At 39.1% G+C, this 22,948-nt stretch overlaps 1 protein-coding gene across 1 annotated transcript in view; it reads right to left on the bottom strand.

The window, feature by feature from the left end:
• Positions 1-522: 522 nt before the first annotated feature.
• Positions 523-22,948, bottom strand: part of mrpl23 (mitochondrial ribosomal protein L23) — a 71,960-nt gene continuing 49,534 nt past the window's right edge. The window contains exon 5 of the mRNA XM_088340904.1: positions 523-1,665. Coding sequence (XP_088197030.1) covers positions 1,501-1,665 — 165 coding nt within the window. The 3' untranslated portion in view covers positions 523-1,500. The remainder of the gene's footprint in view (positions 1,666-22,948) is intronic.

The raw sequence follows: 22,948 nt of genomic DNA, 5'->3' as shown, positions 1-22,948 counted from the left end.
AAATGAGTCATGAACACTGACCTCAACTGTGATTCTTAATAGAATACTTTTTCACAGCACTGTATAGGAGCGCAATTACTTTTCTCGGTAACGTGTTCTGTAACGCATTACTAGTCAAACATCGTAACTTAACTGCAGTTACAATGTCGTGCGTTATTTTGCTACTAACAAAGGGCAGGTTATAAGCACTACCAGTCACTCTTTTGCTCACGGTGCATCAACGCAATAAAAATCCACAGCAAGTTTATATATACCTTCAAAGTACACATGAAGACAGTTATGGTGGCGATGTGCAAGGGCATTTAATTTTTCATCAGGGAGATACTCTCTGAAACCTATGTACTTACATCCAAGCCATACTTACATTTATAGAACAAAATACTGAAATCGGAAGGTAGTTTATATAAGCCTATTTGCTTGTGTGTCCAGTAGCGAATGGTAGGCAGAGCATTGGGAGAGGGGCATAGTTTATACAGGAAACACAAACCAACTCAATCATTAGGGACAAATATGAACCCAGAATTTACAGTGAGTGTGCTGAATTTTTATTTGTAAAATTATTTTTGTAATACACCATGCCGAGGGTAAATAGAAAACATCTTGGACAGAACCTAGAAATGGAAAAGTAACTCTTCGAGTAGCCCTAAGCCAAAATGGATATGCAGTCTCAATGTTGTTTTGAAAGGTCGCAACATTGCACAAGCAAGCCAAAAAATATGCTTTCACAGGTTGGTGTACACGTTTTGTGACTATTTCAGAGCAGTCTTAGAGGGTTGGCTTCAATGAGAGTATACACGATAATAAATAGTTAGTTAGATACTTTCAGAGTAACACACTACTTTTGGCGCTCAGAAATCTAATAACTTTTCAAATAGAGTAACTCGTAACCAATTATTTTTTTCAGTCATGCAGCCAACACTGTTTAAAATGATATAGAGGTCATTCGGGGGAATTTTGGGTTCAGAAGTTTGGGGGAGTTGAGCAACAAGAGTTCTGGCTGTTCAGAGTGTCTGCCTGGTTAAAAACATTTTTTGTTTTCCTTAAAGTAAGAGAACATGTAAATTTTAAATAAAATATTTTGCTGAAGGCTTTTTTGTTTGGTTTAAAAGCCACGTTTATCAATTGAATGCTCATTTTGTAGTTTAAGATTGTTTTTATTGATTGAATGTTGTTGTATTATGGTGCTTTTGGGCTTCCATAAAAACCCACTCTCACCGGAATATATGCCATAGACTCCACAAGTAACTCTAGGAGGTCATGCGAGGTAATGGCTGTTCTGTAGGGTGGTATTGTTTCTGTACACTTCAGGGCCAAGCCATTCACCTCCTGCTGTGATTTTGTTCTTGGCTCAAGTCATGGGGTCGCACGGAAACACATACACATGGATACAAATTTAACAATGTTTGCGTTTTATATACAGAAATAAAAAGAACATCCCTAAAGTTGACGCTTCAACATTTTTAACAACAACCTCCGACAGCTCCGAGTGTGTGCGCCGCTTCAGAGTCCGAACCACTCTGTGACGCCTCCTCTCCTCGGGTCGGGTTTCTGCCTCTGTTTTTCGTCCTCCAAGTACCTCTCTTGTATCTCTTCCATGGAACCCTCCGCTGGCCTGCTGCTCTTCTCCGGGAAAATATCCGGGAAGGTGAATGTCTGGCCCTCAGCCTGAAATGCAAATGCAAAGACTTAGGAGTTTTTCAAGAAAACAGACAACGATATATATAAGCCAAAGATGTTTAAAGGTGGTGGGCATCATTTGAGGTGAAGTTAAATGTAGATTATAATTTCTATTAACTGTTAAAAATGCTGAGTTCAAAAAGCCCTTTTTCTTATTTATTTTCCATTGCATTTATCTGCTTTTATGTTACTTTTAGCTGTTCAGGGCAGAACAGATTAGGTTCCAGGAATGGGGCCTGGGGGGAGTTCTGGAGAGTAACGTCATGCTCATCTCCGCAGATTTTTGTTTTTGTTAGTGCACAGGGTTCATACACAGATTTCATGACCAAATGGAAGCATTTTTTTAAGGACTTTCAAAGCCAATTTTCCAATTTCTCCTGTACCATTAAAAGAAATATCCTGGTGTGAATCATGTGTTTAGCAGAGCCACAAAGATATATGCGATTTACATATGTGATTTTTTTAATCTCGTGTGTGCATTTATCAAAATATCGGATTTTTAGATCTTAGTAAATCGCTAATATATATTTTATGAGACAATTCTCTCACAATATAGGTTTGGACAGAAATAACAGAAATATGTAACTTATATTTTCAGTTGAAAGAAGTTACATTACAATTCACCACTGGGAAACGCTACCTAATAAGAAATAATAAGTTGATATCTAATCTTTGCACTAATACACATTTCATCGTACTCGATTTAGATGTAGCATGCACCTGTCTACTTGGGCACGACCCGTAGAAGGTGATTACGTTAATAGGCCAATGCCATACAGTGTCTGCCCCATTTTTAAGCAGACCTGTTTAGAAAAATGGAAGAATTTCAAGCGTTTAATAGCACTCCACCCAAAAAAAAAAAAACGAGCAGTTTTCAATTTATGAAAATACAAAATTGAAATTTGAGAATTTTCAAGGCTTTCAAGCATCCTTACAAACCCTGAGTTTAGCATGAAAATGGTGAAATCAGAAAGAGCCTAGGTTCAAGTAGCGTCCAAACCACAACCGCCAAAGATTTTATTCGAGCGCCTCTAAGAAACGCACGTACCTCCATGCACATCTTGAACACAATGATTGAGGCTGCAATGGTGATATGAGCCAGGCGATGGCAGTAGAGAGTAACAAAGTTCCAGATTCCGTAAAGCTCCTTTAAAGTGTGATTTGGAAAGCAGGACAGCGTTCTAAAACACTCTTCTTCCCCAGACTTTCAATTACTCTATCGCACTCCTGGATGTAATCTCCTTCCTCTCTCCATTTCTCTGGTCTTGATTTATTCAGAAGTAAAGGATGGTATCCATTATTTATTCCATACCAATCTCTAGCCATGGCTAATGCATTGCTGGCCCACCAGTCTGTCAGGCTGCCGTGCAGTACAAAACGCACACACATGCAGGTCAGTGGGTGCACACATCCCACAGCTGTCTGTCCTTCTTATCCTTTCCAATGCACACCTGGGTAGATCCTTTCTACTGGAGCCCGATCACTGCAGCCCTGATATGACGGTGCTGAATTCATAGCCACATTGTCAGTGGTGATCACCGTATGGGTCAATTCAAAATCTTTCATCATAAATCAATACCCCATGGCCATTCACTGTTGCAAACACCGTCACACAGGCAACCATTTACAATAAAACACTTCTATTGCATGGTATTCCTAAATTTTTAACCGTGTAAAATGTGAGAAAATAGTAAGTGTTTTTGCGTGAAATATATATATATTTCATCAGTATATTCCAATTACCTTCTGAGATAATGCATTTTGAAGACAACGTGGTCTTTGTCCTCCAGAGATGTGAGATCAGAAGAATACCAGCACCCTAGCAGGTTAGTCACCATATTGTTTTACCCACTAATTAGTTGAAGAGGTCATGAGTTTTTTAAGTGAAGTTTTGGTATTTTTTGTGGAGTATGCCTAGGCATTCTGTCGCAGATGGATGATGTAACAGTACAACAAGCGGCGTTAAGTGAAGTTTTGGTATTTTTTGAGGAGTATGCCTAGGCATTGAGTCGCAGGTGGATGATGTAACAGTACAACAAGCGGCGGGCAGCCGAAAAGATGCTAACCGGCAAAAGTAAGACACAAAAGGGCCGACAACTGCATGGGTAACCAGGATCGATTGACGAAAGGCAGCCTCAGCCTAGGCTGAAAACCACGAGCCTGGCCAACCACAATACGTGCACTAAATGGCCAGATTAGACTAAAGGCAACAACGAAAAACAACTATGGCGACAAACGCGAACCCGGCCAGGAATGAACCAAAGGACACATCAAAGCTGGCACCAACACCAGGCAAGCCAACCAAACAATACATGGTGAGCAGCCAACGGGCGCCAACCAGGAACAAGAGAAACAGAAAAGCTCTCGGCAACAGCGATGCTAACGGGGAGCTAGCTGGACAAAGTTATACCAATAGTGACACACATGGGGAAAAACACAAACGAAAATCCCCAACCGCCAACCTAAAACGAGGCATAGGCAAATAAGGAACACAGGCTATAACGGCGGCCGTTAAACATACCACACACAGCGTTAGAGTTGAATGGAACTCCAACAAAACAGTCACATGGCCTCAACAAGAGCATAAGCAATGTTCCATTTTCTTTAAGCAGAAATGAGCAGTAGCAAACGCTGTTCACTACAATCTCTGTCTGCTTTGAAACTGCCTCACATCTTGTGGTAATGGGATTTGCCATTGTGAAAGTGTTGTTTTCCTTCAATAGTGCCAAAGCTCTACAACAAAAAAGCCAGATGGGACAACTTTGAGACAAAATTTCTCGAATTCAGTAGTAGGGGAAATATTTTGCAATGTATTTGCATAATAATGGGGAGGAACACTACACATACTGTCGCTGATTGAAAAAAAAATCTGTTTGAGAATAATTTCAAAGATTTAATGCAGTAGTCTGCAATCACCGGCCCTAGGACCGGCGGTGGGCTGTTTGGTACCGGGCAAAGAAAGAAATAGAATTTGCCTTCTCCTTTTTTTTTGCCTATTTATTATTGTATATGCGCATTCCTTTTTCATCCCCCTTAAGTTTTTAATTTGCATGCGCATTGAACACCAGATTCTACGGTAGCATAACTACCATTTTAGAGCAATGCTTGGTCAGTCAAAAAGATACTGCTGACCGCATTTTCACAACATTGGATTCAACAGGAATCAAACCCATACCGCAGCGGTTATGGCGTTGAATCTTAACTGTTAGACCACTAGAAATGTGTGTGACATAGGAAAAGGCATTACAATCTACCTTATCTATCACTATTTTTGTTCATTTTAATGCACTACTTTTCATTGCACTCTTGTTAGATGCACTATTCTTTCAGTCCACAACTATAACTTGGGCCAATCTCTAAGCACTACAATTTTAACATTTTTTCCTATTTATCAGATCGTTTTTTTGTCTTATTTTTCTCTTTACTATCGATGACAATAAAGACAATTCTACTTTTACTGCACATTGTGTAACATTAGAATGGGCAATAATGGGAAAGAGTTTAGCCAACATAACGTACAGCTTGGTATAGAGTGAATAATGAATAGTGTGGAGAGAGAAAATTGAATGCCTTTCCCAATGTTATCTAGATCAAAAGAGATCTAGTAAGTAGATTTTGGCTTATTAATCTTATAATTATTATCGTTACTATTACTAATATTATTCGGCCGGGTGTGAGAATATTGTCAAACATTAAACCGGTCCGTGGTACGGAAAGTGTTGCGGACCACTGATATACTGTGTGGCCAGCATCATGAAGCTGATATTCTTTAACTATTAGATGTACTTTAGTTTGGGTTTAGTGACTAGGCATAAATGAAAGGGGCCGATGTGAATGTTACATTGTCCAGTTTCAAGCTCCCCCATCGACCCCTACCCCCAACACCCCCACCCCAAATTCCGAGAGAGACGGCCCTTTCATTACCACATAGTTTGGTTTGATTCCCAAGAGGCAGACCAGAGTGGCCTTTCAAAGCAGTTCAAAGTGGGAGTATGAATGAGGAACGGGTCACTGGTATTGTGAGGTTTTTACGCGGGTCCATTACGTTTGCTACCAGGTGCAAGTACATTTTGTGGACTATATTTTTCCGACTATAGGGCCCCAAATTAGCCAGAAATTTGAATGTGCTCCTTATAAACTGGTTCAACTTGTATGTAGACAAAATTGTAAGCAATTAATGATCAGTCAATACATTTTATTGTTAAACACAATTGCATAGCAATGGTGGCAGCGGGGATTGAACCGGTAACAGCTAAACTACTCGGAACATGGAAGATTGTTCACAACTGCTTAATATGAATTCATCAGGAATCAAACATAAACCGCAGCGTGGAGTGTGGAGGTTCCCATCCATGAGAACCCTAGGGATGCAGAAAACAAATGAAAATGATTAGTTCTCATCTCATTATCACACTATTTTTAGTCACAGTACCGGATATGTCAGAGAGAATGTTGTTTCATTTTTTTCTCAGCTCAAACTAAGCATTGAACAAACGTTTTGATTACATGGAGCCATGCAGTCATTTATGTTTTTCAGGACAACCAAATTACTTCCCATAATGCCCTTATCGTGATTCAGTTTAGAATCTCGAGCGCTTAAAGACTCAGCAAGTCAGGTGCACCATGGACCAGTTAAATGTCTGACAATATTCTCACAGCCCGGCCCAATAATAACATCAACAATATGGCACCGTGACTAAAAATAGTGTGATGATGAGATAAAGCCTAATGATTTTTCTTGTGTCATCTGCAACTCTTGGGGTCTAGTGGATAGTTGAACTGACCGATAACGGATAATGAATAACGAAGATAGAACAATAACCCCTAAAAATCCCCCCCCCCCCCCCCCCCCCCCATAATCTAGGTCCGATTCCCATTGCATTCAAGGTTATGAAATCATATGAACTTGTATGACATTGTGATTAGTGATGTATTCTGACTTATTAATCAATGCACAAATAGGGAACTTTTTGTTTTTTTTGTGCAATTCTAGCCCTTACAGTAATTTTAACTCTATGCGCCTAAAACTCCGGTGCTTTTTACACTAAAGTTTTCACAAAAGACTATTTTTGGGTCATACCTTATAAACCAGTATGCCTTATAGTTTAGGAAATGCAGTACATGTTTCTTTCTCAGTAGATATTAGATGACTAGGCACTTTAGTTTTACATCAGCTGCTATTAGTGACTTGATGAAGGAACAACAGTGACTCATGCCCAAATCCAAATAAAAAACAGAATTCCATTCAAATATAATCTATTCTTGTTTGATGTCAGGTCCCACTTGCAAAACAGGATGTTTTGGCTATCAGAGGGAGAAGCCCTGCACAAAATGTGATGTTTTGACCTTTTGAGGGAAAACATTTTAACTTATTAGGCAAAGAAAAGTCTACATTAGTCATAGATTACTCAAACCTCGCCAACAACTACTCTCCATTACCTTCCTGCAAGATGAAATGCCGACATAATAGATACTAATATATCTACCAGAAGATTTCCAGCATCCCACAATAACCAAGTTTCCGTGCAGTGAAAAGGAGTTGCAAAGAATACGGAACTTTTTTACTTGACACAGCCACCTCTGATTTGTGTCATCATTGCAGCCTTTGTCGAGTCCGTTCATGAGGCATGTGCAAGTACATGCATGTTGACAAACTCGCAACCAATGTTAAATGAAGACAAAACTGTGATGTTGTATAGGGATCCAGAGAGCACAAATTTTATAATTTTCATTATACCAAATGCAAGATGGAGACTGGATTGCGAGGGACAGATCCCACGGAAGAAAATGTACATTTTTAATTCAAATGCACGGATCTGACGCATTTGAGACCAAAATCGAAAGCTAGATCTAAGATGAATGTGTGCCATTGTGAACTATTAAAATATAAATACGCTAGTTATGAAAGGCAATAACATATCAAACAAGTCACACCCACAAAGCAGGTAAACGAGACAGGAGTATAATGCCTCCAACAAATCTGCTCTTCATCTAATTAGACTAAAAATAGTGCTATTCCAATACTGACGCTTACTATTTTCATGTATCATATTAGAGAGTAAAAAGACCAGATCACAGATATGAGTTTTACTAGATAAATCTTAAACTTATATCTGTGAGTTGGTAAATGACAGTATTAAATATCAGTACCACTGCGTTTTTGATTGCTTTTATGACAAGTTGCCAGTTCTTCTTCGATGGTTTACACGAGGTTATTGTAACACACAACATATGAGCTACAGTTAGGCCCTAGTCCACCGAAGCCTTTTTCCTGCTCTGGGTATGTTTTCCTAATTGCTTGCAATGGCAGTGAGTCAAGGCGCTGGGCAGGTTTTCTGGGTAGAACGCTCAGCGCTGATCAAGATTCCTTCTGACTGGCACAAATACAAAGCACAAATACAAACCGTGGTAAATGGTCTGCATTTATATAGCGCTTTTCAAGTCAAAGAATACCTCCCAAAGCGCCGTACAATGTGCTTCACACAGTTTGCAATCATTTTGACAAAGAGAAATCTTGATTCACATTTACTTATTGTTATGAGACTCTGGCGGGACCAACTAAACCCTGGGAAACACAGCGTACGGGCAACTAGCAGGATTGATACGGAGTTACAAGGCTGGATGGGATCAAGCACAGTAGTGGTAAGATCTTGGGCCCGGGAGTAAAATTTGGGCATAAAATGTTAATCATTAAGTTTGGCAGGGCTTCTTTCTCGCTGATTTTGTTGTTGCATGTTCGCTGTTTGGCACACTTTAAGTGTGCGCGGTGCCGAAGTGCAGCTTCTGGTTTACTTCGAGCTCGGTCCCTCAAATAAAGTTAATCGTTTGGGGTCAGGATGGTTTGGTCTTTTATACCCATAGGTTGGGTCGGCTGGGTTTATTCCTATAAAGCACAGGCATTTGATGGATTTTTTTTTTTTTACATGTGTGACTGCAGTGCTAGTATACGTGTTTTTTCGAGTAGTGCTTACAGCAATTAACTATCTGGGTAGACCGTATTATCTTTCTATAAATGATTGTTCTTCTACAGAACATTGTACACAATAATACCTTGATAACTAACAGCTTGGTGTTGAATATATTGGCACACATTCAAGTGTGCGCGGTGCCGAAGTGCAGCTTCTGGTTTACTTCGAGCTCGGTCCCTCAAATAAAGTTAATCGTTTGGGGTCAGGCTGGTTTGGTCTTTTATACCCATAGGTCGAAGAAGGTGTTGATTAATACAGTGTCATTAAATTAGTCTATGATGAATCAAAAGGACAATACAAAGCATTTATGGCAAAAAACTAAAGAAGCATTTTCAGTAAAAAATAATGTGAAAAAAATGGGTTGTTGTCATTTCAACATTTAAAAATTTGATGTCTTACATGCTTTTATGGGTAGATCAGTGTCAGTTTTGTGAGTTGAACCCACCAAAAGTCCCTCAATCGAGACAATGAAGCACAATTTATAGCGAAACAAATTTCCAATAATTACAAAACATTCAGCCATCAGTAGATAGTTCTTGAAAAATGCGGTTGTACGCTGGAAAACATTCCTCATACTACAGCACAACTTAACCTGTGTCCCCCTTGGCGGCTAAGTGTTCCCAGCGGAAACATTCTGTACCGTGTGTGGCTGTCTGCCACTCTTGCCCTGCGTATGTGTGTGAAAGAGGGAAAGTGTGAGTATTTGAGTGAGCAAGTGAGTAAATTGAGTGATTTAAGGAAAAGACTGGGGCAGGCCAAAGGGCAACGTTTTTGCATCAATTCAAATGGAAGAAGTGCTTTTTCCTCACCCTGCCATCATCCTCACCACGTTCTCAATTGAATCAAGCTGCTGACGTGGAATACAAGGAAGAGGCCCCTGTTCCAAGCCATGTAACCGTACCCCTCTTTAGCACATGAACAAACCATTACACCCACCGTTTGCTCCAAATGGAAAGAAGTTAGGTATCAAACCTACAGTAGGTCCTATTTGAACCTTGCCTGGTAGACTTGGAGCGTTGTCTTGTGAATAGGGCTGGAACTAACAAGTATTTTACCTTATTCGGTGCCATAACATACGAATATGTTTTCAGAAGCGATGTCCCTGAGTGCTGTTAAAATATAAATATATATAATGTTTTTGTTTTAATTCTAAAAACTAATTGTTATCAAAGCTTTGGCGCTACAAATCAGTAAGTAACAAGCCTCTGGGAATGATGAAAAATCAACACTAAATAGCAGGAATGGCAAACAGATCTTGAAAACGCACTCAATGCCTCCATGGCTTCTGTATCAACCATATGACACTGAATGGCAGTGTGTAGTCGACCCGTCTACCAAGTTTGCATAGTTTAGTGAGAGAAGCGAAGATATAACATAGACATAAGACATAGACGGTTAACGCTCAATGGGTTATTCTTTCTAAAAGTCCCATCATCATCATTGAGACGGAAAGAGCTGATGTTTAGTGCACCTTCTCAATCACCATGATGACCTGAATCATGTCATAACTTCCCCAGAAACATTGGGGGCTGAAAAATTCTTGCAAAGTTTATGAAATGTTCAGGCATAAGTGTTCTTGCAATAAAATGTTCTTTAGCAAGCAAAGTCAGTGTTTGAAAACGTAACGTATTGTGTTTTTTGGGGTAAGGCAATTAAATAATGAAATAAAATCAAGGAAACATTATTTGCCCTGAATACCAAGAACTGGCTCAGTAGCAATACTAAAAGAGTAAATAAAATGAATATTATAAACATTTATTATTTTCATCCATCCATTATCTGCACAGCTCTTCCAACTAGGGTCGCTAGGGTGCTAGAGCCCATCACAACTAACTTCGGCAATGGGCAGGGGACACCCTGAACTGGTCCCCGGCTAGTCGCAGGGCAAACAATACACACATCCATTATTACACTCACTCATACCTAGGGACACTTTAGAGTCACCAATTAACCTTTAGAATGTGTGAGGAAACCGGGGTACTCGGAGGAAACCCATGCAGGCACATTCAGGCCATGCAAACAAGGCTTGTAACTAGTTTTGAACCCGTGAACTGTGCCACGGACATGATAACCACTCAGCCTACGTGCAGCCAGCATTGATTATTATTATGTACATTCAGTGAACAACTGCGAAGTATGTAACCAAAGTACTTAACGATTCTCAACTGTTTGAAATTTAACGGTTTTAACTAGGGATCAACGATAAAGGTTTTTCAGGGCCGATACTGTTACGGATTATTAGTATTAAGAAATTCAAATAAAACTTAAGTAGGTATTTGAAATCTTTTTCTGTAAATAAATTAAAATGTCAACACAAATAAATTGACTAATCTTTCACCTAAAATAAAGTAGTAAAAGTAGCAGGAAATTAGACTTAGCAGCAACTCGCATAAAGGTACATAAAACTTAAGAAATAAAATGAAATGATCTGCATTTATATAGCGCTTTTCAAGTCAATGACTTCCCAAAGCGCTTTACAATGTGCTCCACATTTCCCAATAGCGGCCTTGCAGCCATGTAAGGCGCTAACCTGCTTATTGGGGGTATCAGGTGTTCAGTGTCTTACCCAAGGACACTTCGACATGTAACACGGACGAGCCGGGATTCGAACTGGGATCCCTTGATCCCAAGACGAGCGCTCTACCTCCTGAGCTACTGCCGTTTTAATGTCTTAAAACTTTTTGGAGTAAATAAATTACAATCTCAACATTAATAATCTTTCACTTCAAACCAAAAATGTACAGTGCAGGTAATTAGGCCTAGCAGCAACTTGTATTAAAGGTACATAAAAACCTGTATAGCTCCCTGATGGTTTTTTTACAATAAATAAATAAATAAAAATGTCAATACAAGTAACATGAATTAAATTAACTAAAAACAAAAATACATTGACGTTTTAACAGGGCATGCAAATTGAAAAGAGTGGTTATTCCGGTTTTACAGCCAGATTGACAAAATATTGTTATGCCAACAGTCAATCACTCAGCCTTCCACTTTAGCATGCTTTTTAAGATGTCTCTCCATCACAAACACCAGCGTCTGAAACTCATGACAAAACCGGACACCAGGGCAACAACTCTGTGAAAAGTGGCCTGCCCCATTTTTCATAACTTGAAACGACATAATCGCAAAAAAAAAAACAACGTTGTGGCAAAGTATTAAGGATTGATTATCAGAATATATAACAGAACAACACTTTAAAATTAAGTTTTTTATAAATGTACTTATAACATTTATTGCATGTATATGACATCGCTGGTTTCCATCTGCCATCAGTATGTACCTGTATTTACTCATCTTCATTCATGCAATGTTTGCGTTGCGCCGTCTGTTACAAGCCACGTGAACTCTTTTTTCCACGATGATTTTAATGCATGTTTACTTTTTGTAGCGTCACAAATTTTGCTAGCTTCTTTTGAATATTTCTTCTGGGGCAGAGGTTTTTGATTGATTCTTAATCACGTATCCATTTTTCTTGTGTTGTCTGTGCGGCTACTTTGGAAAATGATATGCAAATGCATGACCTTATAACGCTTGGAAAATTCCGGAAGCACGTTATTCGATGCAGGCTTCTGATCAACTGCCGAGTATGCAAATTGCCAAAGGAATCGAAATTCCGAAATATCCAAACTGAACGAAGATTTCGAAATCGGAATAAAGCGTTTAATTGGGAAAAAAAAGATCTTTCGGTTTTGTTTTGTTTTTCTGGAAAAAGTTGTCGGCCACCCGGGCGGAGACGTTTTGTATGTTGTACGCCCGACGTAAAAGATGTACGCCCCAGGCCATCTCTTAATTGTTTTTCTATCACAGAGGCAGGTCGGGACAATTTAGCTGTGCAGCTGATCTCATTGTTTCTGCTTTAGTGGCAGGTTGCTTATCCAATAAGAAGGCGCAGGGTGGGTAGCGAAGATAGAGGAAGGAGGAGAAGGAGGAAAGACCCCGTACAAACCTCTGATATTATGTAGTAAATGTATTTTTTTTACTTTTATTGTTTTGTTGAAAAAACACTTTAGCTAAGGATTATTTTTATTGCTGTTTAATATTGTAGAGAGGGATGGGCGCCACCACACCCAAGACACATCACAGGAAATGGTGGCCCTATAACCCTTGTGGTTAAGGGATCTAACCAACCAACCAACCATGCACTTAATTCAGCACAGTTAAATGAGGTATCAAGTACACATAACACACTAAAAAAATAATTACTGGTTATTCAATCGAGAAATGGGTGGGAAAATAGATTTACCGAAAAATCATAAGTGACAGCTCTGAACTGAACATATTAAAAATAGAACCATTTTACAATCAGCCTTATTTTTGTGGTGTCTTAAAGTTTCTGGAGACTTGTTGAGTGAAATCACAATAGAACGAGGGGAGGGGTTGTGAAGGCACATGACCAATTTTCTGAACAGAGGAACTCAAACTGAGGTCAGAACGTCTTAAAGGGGCATTAAACAGTCTCACAATGTGACTGACCTCATATCAATTGTTAGAAAGGGATAATCCCAAAACCTTTTGAGAAAATTGCATCCAAAAGGAATTTCATGAAATAAACGCAAGAGAATGTTGGTGGTCAGGTGCTTAAACCAAGCGTGTGTGTGTGTGTGTAAACTGAAACAGAGGTGTTGAGATGAAGCCTACCGGAGTAGACAACTGGTGGATTTCACAAATATATGCGTTTGTTTTTGTGTGTGAGTGAGCGACCAAGGGTATTCAAGTTGTTGTCCTATCAGTTTTCACCATGTGGTAAGAGATTCTGGCATGGACTACAGCGGTGAAGTTATGAGGATTACAGCTAAGGGAGACCCCTGTCTACATACGTGTATATGTGTGATTACATAACTGTGTAGATAAAACTCATTCATCTTGTGTTGACTGACCTTGCATGATGCACTTATAAATAAAGTGAAGAGTAAAAATCTAGAACGTTTCCTACTTTAAATTCCTGAACATACTTTTGTTTACCTGACTTCCCATTTTGCACATCTGGTTTAGCTGCTCCTCTTGCACTCTTTGCACTACTGTATAATACTATACATAGCTATAAATTATTTAGCATATTATCAGTACTTCAATACTCTAACTCAGTACAACATTTATTTATATCTGTACATTCAAGAAAACTGTGCGGGTCAGATGTATCGACATTTCGTTCTGTATACACGTGTACAAGAATGACAATAAAGTATATCTGAATCTGAAGAATGCCACAGAGGCAGAAAACGCCCACATTAGTGGCCAACACGTAAAAGCCATACATAGTCATGTAAGCTCTTTAAGCATTACTCACTGTTGTAAATTTGGTAGGTGAGAAAATGGCATAATTATCACTCAGGAGCGAAGCAAGGGTAGAGATAATGTTTTGGTTTTAGATCTAAGTATATATACAGTGCATCCGGAAAGTATTCACAGCGCTTCACTTTTTCCACATTTTGATATGTTACAGCCTCATTCCAAATTGTATTAATTTAATCTCTTATCTCAAAATTCTACACAAAATACTCCATTATGACAATGTGAAAAAGTTTTTTTTAACTTTTTTGAATTTATTAAAAATAGAAAACTAAGAAATCACATTTACATAAGTATACAATAGTATCGTGTACTACAGTTATCTCTGAGCATTATTTAGTTACATTTGAGGTGCTAGCTAAATGTAGTACCAAAAAGACTGAAGGATTCACTGGACGCAATATAAGCACGGGCACAGTCTCTGAGCTCTCCGATATTCTTCCAGGAGTAGTTGCGTCCTTTCCTTCCTACATAGGCTCCATCGAACCACTCCTAAATGAATTCAACGCTACCCTGGCCAATGCCCTGGATTCAGTAGCGCCCATCCGGCATAAATCACGACCTAAAAGACGCACACCTTGGTTTAATGATGAAACTAGATCCCTTAAACGAGAATGCAGGAAATCTGAAAGAAAATGGCGCGCTACCAAGCTTGAAGTTTTCCATCAAATCTGGTGTGATAGTTTGTTGAAGTATAAAGCGGCCCTGGCCTCTGCAAAATCAGCCTACCTTTCGAAGGTGATTGCGTCACAAAAGAACAATCCCAAGGTCCTTTTTGACACTGTAGCATCGCTCACAAGGCAACAGACTATCCCAGATAGCTCCACTCATTCTGCCCACGACATAATGGTCTTCTTTACTAAGAAGATCCAAAGCATACAGGGAGAAATTGCTAAAGACAGCTGCAACAACCTACTGTTTTACTAGTAATCTGTTAGACACCTACACATGCTCGCGCTAATGATTTTGGTTTGCCATTGCATTTCTTCTTCCCTCAATTAACGGCAGCTGGCATTATCAGCATTGCTTAGGCTATGCACGCACCAATCTTGACTTTGAGATTATCAGAATTTGGAACACTACAGAGGAAATTTGCACGTGTAGCATAAGTCTCTGTAGTGCGAAGTGGAAGGAGAAGAGGACGACGAGGTGAGCGGAGAAGATGAGGTAAAATTTTGGACTATTTGATAAAGTTTCAGGAGCGAGCAGAGAGAGTGGGAAAGGTGAGATGGCACAACATTCATTTGGACAGGTAACTTAAAATTAGTTTTACCTGGTTATATCAGTATCAGAAATTATTTTCCCCCCATTTTATTAACACTCCACTTATTGAAACATAAATATTTTGTTTGTTTGTTGTACATGATTCAATTGTTTGTTTGTTTGTACATGATTCAGATTGAATCGTTTCTTGTACATGATTCAATTGTTTGTTTGTTTGTACATGATTCAAATTGAATCGTTTCTCCGGCGCCGTCACGAATGGCAGCCACTCCAGCAGCTCCCGTGTTATTTTCGATTGTTCTCAGTTATTTTCGATTGTTCTCAGCTTAGGGATGCTGCTGGAAAAGTGAATTTCCCTTCGGGGATGAATAAAGTATCTATCTATCTATCTATCTATCTATCTAATTCAACACATACTAAAGCACTCAAATCTATAGATGCACGACATGGTGGCTGTCCAGGGATTTTGTCCCGTTTTAGTGAACTGTCACTCGATAATCTTAAACAGATGGTGAATACGGCCAAACAGATGACTTGCCAGTTCGACCCGCTTCCAGGTTCACTTATTAAAGGTCTCTTTGGCGTTCTTGCACCTTCAGTTCTAAATATTTTAAACATATCACTCTCCTCAAGTGTAGTTCCAGCTGCTTTTAAGTCCGCCGTCATTAAACCCACACTGAAACGACCCAACCTTGATCCAGAAAACTTATGTAATTATAGACCTGTGTCAAACCTACCGTTTCTTTCTAAAATACTTGAAAAAGTAGTGGCACAGCAGCTGAATGATTTCATGTCCGAGAACAATCTCTTTGAATCAATGCAATCAGGATTCAGGGCTAACCACTCTACTGAGACAGCTCTGATTAAGGTAACCAATGATCTCCTACGGGCAATGGACTCGGGCGCATCATCACTTTTGTTGCTGCTGGACCTTTGTGCTGCATTTGACACAGTGGACCATAATATCTTGCTAGAACGGTTGGAAAAAGGGATTGGTCTCTCAGGAAACGTCCTATTATGGTTCAAATCCTACCTCTCAGATAGGACACACTGCGTTAAATATGGCGAATTGACATCTGAGCCATTTAGTGTCACTTGTGGTGTTCCGCAGGGTTCAGTGCTTGGCCCCCTTCTCTTCAGCATTTATATGCTTCCACTGGGTGATATTATTCGCAAGTATAATGTCAGTTTCCATTGCTACGCAGAAGACACTCAACTCTATCTCCCGATGGAGGAATCTGCCACACTAAACTGTGGAAATTTGGAGGCCTAACTCACTGAGATAAAAGAGTGGATGTCACTCAATTTCCTGCATCTTAACTCTGAAAAGACTGAAATGTTAGTTATTGGCCCATCTAAGTCCCGTGACTTGTTCTCTAAAACTGCTGTGAACATAGACAATTGCCACATCACACAGAGCGACTCACTTAAAAATTTAGGTGTCATTTTCGACCCTGATCTGTCCTTTCAAACACATGTGAAGAAAATTACTAGAACCGCTTTCTTCCATCTCCGTAACATTGCTAAAATTCGTCCTATACTTTCTCAGTCGGATGCGGAAATCATAATTCACGCGTTTGTTACCTCCCGTCTCGACTACTGTAATGCACTACTTGCCGGTCTTCCGATGACCAGACTCAAGAGTCTTCAGCTGGTACAAAATGCTGCAGCGAAGCTTTTAACAAGGACAAAAAAAGTACGATCACATCACCCCAATTTTGGCTAACCTGCATTGGCTCCCTGTTAGCCTAAGATGCGATTTTAAGGTTCTCCTATTACTATACAAAATCATACATGGACTTTCCCCCTCATATCTTTCAGATCTGATCTCCCCCTATGTCCCGGCCCGAAGCCTTCGTTCCGAGAGCGCCGGTCTCCTGGGGATCCCAAGAGCCAAGAAGTTTTCCGCTGGTTCGAGAGCGTTCTCCATCCGGGCACCGGTGTTGTGGAATGCTCTTCCCCCTGAGATCCGATCTGCAACCTCGGTGGAAATGTTTAAATCTAAGCTTAAAACTCACTTCTACTCTATAGCATACGAATAACCTAAACTTCTTATATGTAATAACTTGTGAAGCCCTTAGAGACTAATTGTGATTAAGGGCTATACAAATAAAAATGACTTGACTTGACTTGAATAACCTATATTTTCTGTTGACAATATAAGGGGGTGTGTCATTATAGTCTGTAGTTTGTCTTTGATCTGTGCAGCCCTTTGAGACTTTGTGATTAAGGGCTATGCAAGTAAACATGACTTGACATATATACATATACACACACACACATATATATATATATATATATATATATATATATATATATCAAATGTCTGTCAGGAAAGTTAGGTGGGATACCTTAAATGTGAAAAATGCCCCAAAAAGTTAACTCAACTCTATTGGTTTTGTTGACTCTGCAATTTTGTTTGTCTATTTGTTTGTGTGTCTGTCCACCCAAGAAATTAGGGTAGGAGTTTAGGTATGACCACATTATTTCACGGACATTCAGGTAAGGTTATGCTGGATTTGGGGGAAAAAAAAAAAAAAATTCAAAAAAACTGACTCAGAAGCTTTGGTATTGTTGACCCAGTACTTTTTTTCAGAAAGACAATCCTCGCTTCCAGCCAGAACAGCATTCAATTTCAACACCATGTCTTGCAGACCAATGGGTTGACGTATTAGAGAAAAAATGCCAAGGAATGCCAAGAATGACATTCCACTATCCGGGATCAGAACAACATTGGATATCAACACGTTTATTACAGACAAGTAGGTTATCCCAGATGTGAAAACGCCCCAAAAAAGTTTGTGGCCCAGCAGCTTTCCCAGAAGGACATTCTACTCTCTCGGGCCAGAACAAGTAGTGCCAGGATCACAATATTTCACAAACAAACAGGTAGGTCACCCTAGGGGTGAATGCCACCCAAAAATGATTTTGCGTCTCTATGCGGGGGATACTATTATGGCGCAAAGCCATTCTATATGACTAATGTAATTGCAGATCTTAGGACTTTTCTACATTAAACAAAGAAATGCTGCATTTTTGCAACGACACCCAAATGCTGTCAAATATCAAGTGAGAGAAAGGAGCGCGAGTGGGATGATTTCATTCCTTCGTTATCCAATTAGATGCTATACTGTAAATTTATCAAGGACATTCTGTTATATTAGAAACATACAGTGCTAATATGCTGATTTCTAGACTCCATTATCCTTAAGTCAGATAACCTGCTTCAATATGCTTTTTTTTTTTTTTTTTTTTTTTTTTTAAATAACAGCGTGCTATTTTGCACAGCAACAATTAGTGGGCAAGTATTACAAAATGTCCTTTACAACAAAGATGTATTGATTAAAAAACACACCCTGAGCAAAATGTTCAGGCAAGAAATACTCATTGGAGGCAGTGTAAGTTCAAAAAATAATTAAAATCTAATTGTTTGAAACAATTTTCGTGTAATTCAAGTTACTTTATTTGAAACTTTTTCCAAATTTTATTATAATCTTAAACTTTTCAAAATAGTAAAATAAGAAAATAATACATCAAGGGACAGTGCATTTTAATAAGCACCTCTAATGGTAAGAAAATGTCATCATTAAAAATTAGTAATACTGACGCCGGACAAAGAGCCTTGAATATATCACAAAAAGCAAGGGACGTGGCATCATTGCCACAAAGTTTGTTTTCCAGCAAAAAATTCAAAGCCTCAAGTGATACAATGAATGATGTTAAGGTCAACAAAAACAGGCCTTCTCAAAATTTCTGAAAAAAAAAACTTTTTTTCCTTAGTGATACAGGATCTGATATTTGTATCATCCGGCTCATCTCTGTTGAGCTGGAGGGCGCCTTACATCAACAACAGCAGCGACCAGATGATGAAGGTCCTGCATCCTAGTTAGATCAGTAGGCTTCTTAAACTCATAGTTACCATGGAAACCAGTATCTGTTTTATAAAGGGAACAGACACAAAATCCAAAAACTGGTGACAAAAATTGTGTAATCACGTCACATGAAACATCAGGGACAAAAATGTTCTTGCAAAAGTCTAGCATCGTTGCACAAGTTCAGCATTAAAAAAAAATTTAAAAAAAATCATTCTGCAAAGTGCCCGTGTGTTTATGCAAAGCATTGTTTGGTTATTGGGGGTATCGTATATGGAAAAATGAATAAATAAAAAGCACCCAAGTGAAATTTCTGTTTGAAATACATCCTTTCACAAAAAGCTCCTTTGATCTGTCCTGTGCGGATATAGCTAGACAAAAAAAACTTTCTGTGGGCCTTCAAAAACAAGTCAAAAGGGCAAAAGTTGGCTGGCACCGGCTCTTCCAGTTTTAGAAAAACTGCAGTGATCAACAGAGGAAATATAAACATAATGCAACTGACTGCCCTTCAATCTGTATTTTATTTGTGTAATATCATACGGCTGAATGTTTTTTAGAAGTACATAGACAGAAAAAAAAGATGAAATGTTGCGAAGGCAGGAAAGAAAATGTAAAAGTTGAAGAGGTGGTGCCAGAAGACTGTCAACAGCTTCAGCAGCCAGGCCTCTGGGTGGCCCACAGAATCACTCTTGCTTTCTCAGTAAGAAACACAGAATTGCGTTGCGATTCAAAAACAGTGGCAGGAGGGACAAATAGGAGAATGAGGGAGGTGGCGGTGGTTTATGACGGAGGTCGTCACCTTCACTGAATCTGATTCAAATTAGTTCTGAGGAAAATATTGCAGCAACAGTCATAAGAAAATATGACAATTAGCGAGGTCATGCTGAGGCGGTGCTCCAGTGTGTGGCCGCAGTTTCGGGTAGAAGAGGAATGTCAAAAGAGGTCAGGTGAGATTTTTATGAAATGTCTAGATAATTGACTGACTCGTCTGGGTTTTAAAAGCAACATATTCTCAGAAAATGCATTAAGCTTAATTAAAATGCATCCAACAGTTACAACAAATGCACATCTTCTTTTGACAAGCAAGTGTCTCTAAGACAACCTTTGTTTGCAAATTCACATATCTCACACGGTTGCAGTGCATTGTATTCAGGGAGCTTGTAAAAACAATTTCCTAAAACAATATCCCATGTAGGAAATGTAGCATTCCCCACCCCACAATAATAAGATTCTAAATGGCAAAAGAAAACAATATTGACATCACAATAAAAATTTCACAAAACCGTCGGGGCCTACCTTAGAAGAATGATGTTTAAATAGATACTGTATGTACTTCTACTATATACAGGGTGTTCCAAAACGTTTTACCACATTTCGTAGACCAGTAATTTTGACATTTCTTGTTGGAATGACCTCAAATTTCTACAGCTTGTGTAGAAATGTTTCATGTTTTGGTGTGTAACGTTTAGCATTTCTATTTTTTCAAGTAAAAATTGCATTAACTTCAAAAGAAAAGGCCTTTTGGATGTTAGAGTAAGCTCTGACTCAGTCACAGTGCAGCAAGCCTTGTTCACACATTTAGCAAAAAAGGCACAAACTACAATAATAGGAGTACTTGGCACAAATAAGAAAAGGCTGCAAACCTAAATCGCCAAAAAGGCCATCAACATCAGGGGTGACAGTGGCTCAGGTTCGTAAAAATTTGCTTGGTAGTCGTTGGAAGAATCTTAGAAGGGCAAGTGTAGAAATCCACATCCAACAAACAATAATTTGGTGGATTTTAAGAAAAAAAATTGTGATACAAACTTTACAAGCTGCAGCTTTGTCAGGCATTGTGGTGATAAGCGAAAATGTAAGGAACTTTTTGTTGAAATGCACGAATTAGCACAATTCTGCAGTTTGGCGTGAGCTCGAATACCTAATCGATGAGTGTAGAGTCTCATGCGGAGTTCATATCAATTATTTATGAAAAGCTATTGGCTGATAACAATCTAAATCATGCATTGTAATAGCGTAGAAATGACAAACACACCATATAGAGAGTCCAGTGGAATACAGTAGGTTACGGGAAAAAACATTAATTCTCTCTGAGGAAGGGATTTCAAGGTGAAATTGTTGTATGAGAGGGGAAAGAAACCTACGGTAATTTGCTCATGCGTACGAAAACCGCAGTACTCAAGGTAAAAACATTAAAATTGTATTTACATATTAAATATTAGGAACATTGTATATAAAATTACTTTTACGTGGAGTATGTGTCTTGGGTAAAATAAAAAAGATAAAGGGAAAAATAAAATTGTATTTACCTTTGGTGTGACATGACTTGAGCTGGTGTAGTTGAGTAATGAGTGGATACAGAGGTGCAATATGGCAGATTAAAATAAAAAATGACTTTAAAATTTTCACTTTCAAGGATTGCCAGGCCTTTAGAAGACTTGATTGCTTTAATCACCTCCTTATTTTCAATAACTGTCTCAATCCATGATTTGTTATGACCAAATAGATAGATAGATATTTTATTCATCCCCGTGGGGATATTTACACTTCCAGCAGTATCCTTGTGTTGAAAATAAAACAATAATAAAGTAAAAGGAATATAATACATAAATACCCAATGTAACGTGTTGATATAGAGTATTCAAATAGTGCTACATAAAATACACACTGTAATAAAAATAGGGTAATATGCAATGTGGGGGTGTGGTTTAATGTGGGCTTTTACTCCTCCGGGTGGAGTTAAAGAGCCTCATGGCATGAGGAAGAAATGATCTCCTCAGTCTGTCCGTGGAACAAGAGTGTGACAGCAGTCTGTCGATGAATATGCTTTAGCGAGGGTATAAGTGTGTGTGCCTTCTTCCTTCTTGATAATCTGCGCATCTTATGCGAGAAGTTTCAACCACACCAGAAAAACCTCCATCATTCCTCTGTGAGAGAGGGCTGCATTCTCTCTCCAAATGTGTATAACATTTTCCTGGAAGGATAAGAACCGTACTTACGCTTATTTAGTAAGTTGGAAAAGAAAATAGAGATGGAGATGCAATGCTAAAATAAACTTCTAGGCATCAGCTGCATACATGTGACAAACAAAACCGTGCACAACCCCATCAGAGGGCACATTAGACTTTACCAAGAACTGGTGACAACTGTGTGCAGATGAAAACTGCAATGGTATGGTCACATTACAAGCCTATCAGGACTGGCCAAGATCCTTCTCAAGTGCACAGTACAAAGGGGAAAGGGACTGGAAGACAGAAAATTAATTGTGCCAACGACATAAAGGAATGGACTGATGCCAGCTTTTTCACAACCCAAACTCGAGACAGAACTGTCAGCAGTGGAGAGAGCTGTCCAAAGTAGGTTCCTCTGTGGTTACCTGACAACCCAGGGAGTTAAAGGATCTGTGACCAGGAGATTCTGAAAGATGAGGAGCATAGCAGGAATTCAGCCAATATCATAATGGCATCTTCATGAAGCCGTGACACAAACCAATAGCAGGTACGCATCTTATACGAGGACCACCAATAGAAGACAGACGTAATGTATGAGACAAATGAATTGTCATACAGAAAAATACCCTAACATATGGATTTCTACATTTTTACGCTTGCAAAAAAATGAGTTGTTCTTGTCGTATGGTGGGAAAAATGCCTTGAAGAGGTGGTGAGAAAATACATCGTATTTCATATCGCAATGTGAAAATATTGTAAGCGAAGGACGTCATAACCTGGAATCTACTGCATTAATTTTGATTCAGTTCTTACTTCTGCCTGGTAACCCAAGTGTATGCGCGTGTGCATGTGTGTGCGTAAACACGCGTGTATCTTTCATGTCTGGGCATGTCTGCTCTTGGACTGTTACTGGGGACAATTGGACCTTGGTAACAGAGCTCTCAGGAAAAGCGTCATCACCATCTGA

The sequence above is a fragment of the Urocampus carinirostris genome, chromosome 7, assembly GCF_059441175.1.
Source record: "Urocampus carinirostris isolate Australia breed hairy pipefish chromosome 7, RoL_Ucar_1.0, whole genome shotgun sequence".
NCBI lineage: Eukaryota > Metazoa > Chordata > Actinopteri > Syngnathiformes > Syngnathidae > Urocampus > Urocampus carinirostris.
The sequence above is the reverse complement of the archived record's forward strand: the minus strand, read 5'-3'. Positions and strand labels throughout refer to the sequence as shown.